At 49.3% G+C, this 7,901-nt stretch overlaps 1 protein-coding gene and 1 long non-coding RNA gene across 3 annotated transcripts; one reads left to right on the top strand and one right to left on the bottom strand.

Moving 5' to 3' along the window:
- The first annotated feature begins 1,709 nt into the window (after positions 1-1,709).
- Positions 1,710-3,372, top strand: LOC131882189 (uncharacterized). 2 transcript variants are annotated; one of them, XR_009373461.1, is made up of 4 exons: positions 1,710-2,028; positions 2,091-2,293; positions 2,351-2,648; positions 2,706-3,371. It is a non-coding gene; the product is annotated as an uncharacterized LOC131882189 (long non-coding RNA). The 2 variants fall into 2 exon arrangements; XR_009373460.1 differs by having other exon boundaries at positions 2,091-2,648; positions 2,706-3,372.
- Positions 3,373-3,467: 95 nt separating this feature from the next.
- LOC131882188 (uncharacterized) lies at positions 3,468-7,069 on the bottom strand. The gene is made up of 2 exons (XM_059229256.1): positions 4,001-7,069; positions 3,468-3,920 (listed from the first exon to the last, which is right to left on the bottom strand). The coding sequence occupies exon 1, from the start codon at positions 7,047-7,049 to the stop codon at positions 5,163-5,165; it is 1,887 nt and encodes a 628-aa protein (XP_059085239.1). The 5' UTR covers positions 7,050-7,069; the 3' UTR covers positions 3,468-3,920; positions 4,001-5,162.
- Between the last annotated feature and the right edge of the window lie 832 nt (positions 7,070-7,901).

Here is a 7,901-nt window from a genome sequence, read left to right as displayed (position 1 = left end):
CTCAATGGAGTGTTCCGGTAGTCTCGAGGTAGAGGCGGGATAGTCCCAGAAGTGGCCTGAAGAGGCAGGAAGGGGGTGGGGATCAGAGAGAATAAACGAAGAGAGAGGGAGTGCCCCTCCGGAAAAAAGCTGGTCCTCCAGCGTTGCTTAAAGGAGGGCCACGTGAAAACGCGGTGTGCCAGGGAGGCAGCAAAGGGTAGTACTGGGCAGGCGGGTCGCTTGGGCTCGGAGCAGGGAAAAGAGAGAGTGTCGTTGAGCGTGGCAGCCTTTCGTTTAGGGGCTCAGAGGTCCATGACATGTCCATAGCGGCGTCACTATGTTGTAGTTGTGTTGGCGATGGGATGTTGGACGGCGTTGTAGCGGGGGTCATGTACGGCCGGTTGAGGAGCGCTGGGCTCAATAGGGCCAAGGGTAGCGGGGTGTAATGCCGGCAGCAGGCTGGTATTGGATTGGAGGGGCTTGTCGGGCCAGTCGTATTGGTATGGGTTGCTGTGGGCGTGCGTCACTCCGTTGCTTGTTGGCTTTGGCAATGGCCCAGGCGTAAGGTGTCTGGAGCTTGCTCAATTCCCATGGATGTGCTTTAGTCAGGCGATCCTTGCTGACTATTTCCATTGAGGTGACTGAATGGCGTTCGTTGCCTTGGATGGCCTTGCGTATTTTTCACCTGCCGGTCGTTGATTATTTCGTGTACTTGGTAGGGCCATCTTGGTACGTAGCGTTTTGCGGGAGATTCCGGACTCGGTTGGGTCGTTTGCCCGGAATGAAACCCAATCTCCGGTTGGAGAGTCAACGGTCTGACCCGTCGGTCATAGTGCGGCTGTTGGCCTCGTGGTTCTCCAGTTGCTGGGTGCGAACTTTGTCCATAACTCGGGCCAATCGAACGATACTGTCTGCTAATTGGCCTGACGGAGTCGGGATGATAGCGCTTGAGAATAACTGGGCCGAGATATGGTGGGTTCTTGGACGAAAGTGAGTTCGTGGGCGAGACTGGTAAATTGCTTAAGGGGTTTGTCAGAGGGCGGCCAGGGCGGCCGGACAAATCGATACCATTGGCTTGGTTGGGCGTTCTCTTGTTGCATGAGAGCGCGGATAGTGCCCTCCAGAGAGGGGCATTCACTCAACTGGGTTAGTGTGCGGGTTCATAGGCCATGGTTTGGCTTTCAATACTCCCAACCTGTGGCAAGTAGATCGAAAAGGGCTGACACGAACTGTCGTCCTCTGTCGGTGATAAGTTTCATGCCCACTCCATAGCAGGGAAGAACTCATTTGTGAGGACTCGTAAGATTGGCTCGGTGGTCATGGCGTTGATGGGCCAAGCTTCAGGATATTGGTGAAAGCGTCTTGCAAGTTAGCAGGTAGCGTTTGCCTTGAGGTCCCTGTGACCGGGCCAGGGCACACACTGATTTGTGGTTAAAGTCAACGCTGTTGAACAAGACTCGTTACTTGAAAATATGACACTGACAACTTTGATGCCATAAGAAGAACCGTCGCTCATTTCAATTTCCTCACTGGGTATAACCAACTCAATTTTTTCACGAATTTGACCCAAGGCAACGAACGAAAACATATCGAATGAAAGTGCAGGGGATAGAGGTCAACGACATTACCAACGACAACGCTTTCCTTTGAAGGAAAGGCGGGAAAGCCTAGATCGATGATCGTTGCATTTGGCCCTTCCATGGATGCCTTGCAGTGGGGTACCAATAACACCAGTAATTGCATCACGGAGAAAGCCTCAGCTCGTCTATTGCAGCCAATAATCATCATGGCGTCGTCATCGTCCCAAAATAACAATCAAACATTGAAAAGCATCATACAGAAGGAATGGAAAAATGAGAAGAATTGGTTTTCATTCAGGTACGGGTAATTTGCCGTAAAATGATTTGGCGATACAAAATCGACAAAGCTACTTCCAGCGGAGCCAGAGCAACTTACGAGGGACTCAAACAGCAACTGCAAATGAAGATAACATACGAAGATGTCATTGATGCTTTGAGATCTGAGCCAAATTATCTCATGCATGTTCAGGTACGTGATATTGAGCTTCAACCACTTTTAAGCAAATCTATAGAACCCTCTTTTATTGATAGGCACGGCGGTGTTGGCCTACAAGGCCCATGTTGGTCCATGGATCACTGTCGGTTTTTCAGGAAAGTCAATGGCTATCTATTAGAACAATTGTCAACATATTTTGTTCGTATGAAGACTTTTGAACAAACCGGTTTTCATTTTCAACATTAGGCAGACGTTGGGTTTATGCCTGAATACAACGGCTACACTATGTTCCTTTCCGGTGAGGATATACATGGATAAAGATGCCAGTGACTTGACTCTCCGACTTTTGTTCTAGTTGGGGACGTTTTTTCCAAAATGATCGCTGCTAGGTCCATTCTCCGAAAAGATTTGTCAACTATAAAAAGAGCGTTTTTGTCCATTTTCAAACAATTGGGTCAACCAGATCAACTTCACCTTGATCAAGGCAGTGAATTTTCCTTAAAAACTTGGCTTAATGACCGAGGCATTTATCTCAGTGTGAAAACTGCGCCTTTTATAAAGAACAGCTCATCAAAGCCAACAAACCCGAAGATGATGCTTTTTACGCCGTCGAAAAAATCATCAGAAGAACCAGCAGCAAGACTCTGGTGAAGGTAATCGATCAACTCGAGGATAATGGGTTGCTTTCATATCATAACTCGAAATTCTAGTTTCAAGGGTACAGAAAGAATGTTTGGATCCCCAATGAAGATTTTGAAACTGGACCAGATGACCTGAACCTACCAACTCAAGGCTGACTCTCGAACAAGAAGCTTGTGAACAAGGACGGAGGATTCTGTTTGTTTGCACAACTCGGACACATGGCTTGTATTTTAAGATTTCACAAAATGGGGGATTCGACGATAAGCACACCCGTTTTGGAACCCCGATCTGCACAACTTTACACTTGTATGATCCGTGATTTGTCTCGAATGAATCAGCCACCATTACTTCTAGAAGAAATATTTTTGAAAATGCAATGGTCAGAAGGAAACGGACAACCATGATACTCGAACTTTGAAATCAAAGTGAGAAATAAACGGCCAAATTCAACCGATTTCAACGAAACTTCTGGTGCTCAACAAAAATTAACCCTTATCGCTCTGATAGATTAGTTAAAACTCGAAACTTCTCACCCAGTAGCTTGTTACTCTCCCCTAGTTGAGGCATTACATGGCAATGTGGAGAGTTACGCGTCTGATTGATTCAAGATATACTATCCATTCTTTGCGGGTCTGGAACGTCTCAAAGGCACGATACCTTGGGTGGATAGATGACATGTTTATTTATTTTTCCGTAATCGTTTGCTTCGTCTCGGTGTGTGTGATGTTGCTGTTGGAGATGGTGTGTGTGATGTTGCTGTTGGAGATGGTGGGTGTGATGTTGCTGTTGGAGATGGTGTGTGTGATGTTGCTGTTGGAGATGGTGNCTGCTGATGAAGATGGTGTGTGTGATGTTGGTATTGGAGATGGTGTGTATGATGTTGCTGTTGAAGATGGTGTGTGGGATGTTGCTATTGGAGATGGTGTGGGTGATGCTGCTGCTGAAGATGGTGTGTGTGATGTTGGTATTGGAGATGGTGTGTGTGATGTTGCTATTGGAGATGGTGTGGGTGATGCTGCTGTTAGGGATAGTATTGGTGAAGGTGGCGGTGAAGGTGGCGGTGAAGGTGGCGGAAAAAAGGCTACTGGTGCTAAGCTCAGGGAAGATGATGAAGACAGGGAAGAGGAGGCCAAGGGCGGCATTACGAAATCCATGGTTACCCACTCAGTGCTCGCAATCCTCGTAGGTGGCCTTCGTCTCGGTCCAATCGACCATCCAATCTAACGAACGAGGGCGAATATTGCCAGGCCAATGCCTAGGGCGATGGCACATTACCCGATGATCTAGACGGAACAATTTCCAGCACGTTTTTAAACTGAACATGAATAGTTCGCACATTACAATCAATATCGGAGTTACTTACGTAGATGGGAAGGTCGGTTGGGCCGGATTGACTTTGAGATGGGGCCTCACGCCCACATGATGGCCTCGGCGTGGCTCTAGGGAGACCGTCGGCTGGTGGGGGGGGGGAGGCTGGCCGATGTTCTTGTGGATGATCTTGGCTGATGTCCTCGTCGGGGTCGAGGGGTATTAATTGTCCTTCTCGGGTTAAAAACTTGCGGATGCGACAATGTATTCCTCTACGGGCCTTCTGGCATTCCGCCCTTGACCCGCAAACGAGGACGAACCTCCCATAGCGTTCAGTTTCCATGATTGCCGAGTGACTGCCGAGAATGATCGACCCAAAGGCTGGGCGGGCGGCAGTCCACGCATGGTTTCGATCCCGTGAGGCTGCCTGGAGACACGTCGACCACCGTACTGCTGCCTCCAAACCAGACGAAGAGCATAAAAAAACGAGTAAACGAGAAAAGGGACACCAGAGTGACCACATATTTCAAGTTTCAATTGTGTAAGCCCTTCGAGGGAGAGATCTTGACCTCAATCTCGGTGATTATAAAGCATCACTCAAAATTGTGACACAAAACTTGAATTTAGCTACCCTTTGTGTGATCGAAAATTGCCAGGATGTCAGAGACATTTTCAAAATCTCAAGGTTTTGACGGTGTACATGGGCCAAAATCCATGTCTAATGATTATTTTACTTCAATCTGTAGCCTTGGTTATGTCTAGATAATGTAATGATTCGGACCTTGACTCCACTTGTCAAGACAAACCAAATGGCGACTTGGGAAACACTTGGAGAATTACGTTGGTATGTACTGGAGCACTGAAAACGCTAATCTTGGACGATTGTCAGAGTATACTTTTTTCAAGTAAAGGAGAGAGCACTTAACACTATGAAGTCTGAACTAGAACTTAATATTAGGGGCAGGGGTGAGGGTTTATATACAAGATGTGAGGGCCTATGTTGCTAACTGTCAGGCTGTACCGGCCAATGCACTTTCCTCAAAAGCCAGTGGTCGGATAAAGATCATAATTCTCCAAATTATGCCGTTTCCAGCTTGCTGATTGGTGGGTTTTTGCAAGCTGGATCTTTGCCCTTGGCTGCATATGAATTTCGCCATAATAACCGGTTTCCTTTGTTCGGTCCCCGAAACGTTCTGGGATTCTAGCTTTGTTACCGTCTAGAATATTCTAGGAAACTGACTTCCCGAGTTCCCAGAAACGGCCGTTTCACTACAGTTGCCCCCGGGTAACAAAGGCTGCTGCGTCCTCGTTGCAGTATCATCTCCGGGGTTCCTTGGTCGGTCCACAGGGTCGGGGCTACTGGTGACGTGGAGCTGGAGGGCGGCGGGAGGATATCGGTTTTGGCGATGGCGCCAGCGATAAACAGCATAGCCGATGATGGGCAGGCTCATGCCTACGACGACGAGCAGGGTGGCAACCCCGTAACGGACTGATGTATGGGTTCTTACAAGTTGGTGAGCGCGGATGGCTGCAGTAGTGAGGTCGGCTAAAGGGAGAGGTTCCTGTGTGGTGGTGACGTTCCACTGTGTGAGCATGCGTTTCAACTCGTTGTCTTGGATGGGGTCGTGGGGTTGATGGTGGTTAATCAGGGCGAGTAGATCCATAGGCGGGATTGTAGGAGGGCGGGTGATTATCACTTCCTGGCCTATCCAGCCGGTTCGAGTGGCTGATACATAAAGGTCTGCCGTGCTGAATCGGCACCCGTTAGGAAGGGTTAGGGTTGTGGTTCCAGGTAAATACTCTCTCTCGACGGTGGTTCCGTTGTGGCAGGTAATGCGGGCCTTTTCAATTTGACGAGTTAGGACGAGAAAGGTTTCAGGTCCTACTTGGTGGAATTCCATTCCTTTGCTTGGTGGTGGAATAGCAAGCGGGCATTTCTGTCGGATGTTGGCGGCGTGACCCTGGAACAGGGCGAAAAGGCAGCTGGTGGTGGCTGTTTTTATCAGCACTCGTATCTGAGGGCACAGGTAGAGTTGTCGCACCTTGAGGCATGTACTTAGGTCGGCTTGATCCAATTCCTGGTGGAGGGTACCTTCTTCATTGAGAATAAGGTAATCCTTAGGATTTCGTACTACCATTTCCTGGCCTTGTGTAGTAAAGAGGGGCATAGCCAAGTGCCGGTATAGAGAGAAGGTCTCCTTGATGTTGTAGACAGGGACTGGGACCACTATCCGTAACTTGCCATGTTTGATGTCTGTGTGACAAGGGAGTTTGTAAAAGGCCTCCAGGTCAGTAGGATCAAAGGCTAGTCGCAACGGGCCATTGGCTTGATTGGACATTTTCCGTAGGGTGGTTCTGACCAAATCTGGATGGAACAGTTCGATAGTGATTTGCCCGTGTAAGGCCTCTGTCCATGTGTCGAGGATGGCGTGGATGTTTTGGGTGGCTTGGGTGACAGCATATTGGGATAGTGAGATGAGTGCTTCCACCTGAAGGTAGTTCCGCAGGTACTGTTGCTGTTTAGTTATTCGGGATTCGTACTTCATCTCGTGCAGGACCAGGTCGTGGACTGTCTCGTTTAGTCTTTGGACTTGCCAAGCACTGTTCTGGATCTGTCTCGCGGCAGCGTCCACATAATGGATGGTCTGGTCTTGCCTTGCTTCCAGTTCATCAATGCTGTTTGAAAGATGGTGATTGGTGAACGCCATTCCCAATGCTCCTCCGATGGTCAGTAGGGCGGCGGCCATGACCATGGCAGCCCGTTTCTGACGAGGGGTTACCCGGTCGAGCTGTTGGATCTCTTGTAGCCTGATTAGGCAATGCTCTAGGTTGATATTGATTGCGCCTATTTGCTTCTGGATGATGCGGTTATCAGTTCCGTTGAGATTCCTTTTGGCCTTGGCCACATACTGCATGATGTTTTGTATGTGACTCAGTTGCTCCTGAATCGGGGTGATGTCCAGTCGGCCTATGATGAGGTTGGTGGTAGTGTCGGTAGCTACTTCTCCGATCGTTTGGAAGATAGCCGGTTCTTTATGGAGGTGGTCTGTGCTGTCAGCGGCAATTAGGGTGAGGAGGAGGTGGCCTAGTAAGAGTTGGTGCATAGTCCTGATAGCGTGTCTGCAAGAAGTGCGGAGTGGGGGGGGCTATAGCTAGGGTGGCTACGGTATAGGTGCAATAACGGGTATAATATGTACAAAGTGGTGGACTATAGTGCTAAGTTGGTTACGGTATGGTGCGATAATGGGTATAGTATTATAGTATGGTACAATAATGTTAATCAATATGAGGGAAAGAGAAATGCTTTATTTCGTTCAGCGTGCGTTTTGGGCTGGTGATGGCCAAGTCAGCCAATGGAAGGCTGGGTGCGTCACCTTTCCTGTCTTGGGGGTATGGGCACTTTCTGTTGGCTCTTCTTCTGGTCCTTCCTTTCGCCGACGCTGCTTGTACCGGTCGTGGGGCGGGGCGTGGCCAGCCTCCGGTGTTGGCTCCTCTGGTGCAGTGTTGGGTCCATCTACTTTGGTCTCGGCGTCCTCGTCAATAGAGGTATCGCTGGAATCGTCGTCAGTGTCGGAGCCTATCTGACTCCTCGCATGGTGTGATGACGCTCAAATGCAGGGGTATTGCCGGGCGATGTAGGCAATGGGACGGGCTGGATCCCACTCGATCGTGGAGTCCGTGTCGTTATGCACCACCACCGTAATCATCGGTTGTGATGTCTTGCCTACTTGGTGAGAGGCTATGCTTCTGGCAACCAGCGTAGAGGGGTGTTCCAGGGGAGTTGGTGGGCGGCGAATTCTTTTCTGGAGTGCCGGCATATCCATTGTGTTAAAACAACACTCGGGCGCAAGATGACCGTCATATTCATTTTGACGAAGGTTTCGCCTGGGGGAACGTCGGCTTGCCTCCGGCGTTGGCTTGTGCCAATACAGGCTAGAACGACACTCGCAGGGCTG

The sequence above is a fragment of the Tigriopus californicus genome, chromosome 6, assembly GCF_007210705.1.
Source record: "Tigriopus californicus strain San Diego chromosome 6, Tcal_SD_v2.1, whole genome shotgun sequence".
In the NCBI taxonomy this organism is placed as follows: domain Eukaryota; kingdom Metazoa; phylum Arthropoda; class Copepoda; order Harpacticoida; family Harpacticidae; genus Tigriopus; species Tigriopus californicus.
This window is presented reverse-complemented; position numbering and strand designations above follow the sequence as displayed.

What these genes read in the sequence shown, in the direction of transcription:
- LOC131882188 (XM_059229256.1), bottom strand. Translation starts at nt 7,049, where the DNA reads ATGCACCAACTCTTACTAGGCCACCTCCTCCTCACCCTAATTGCCGCT.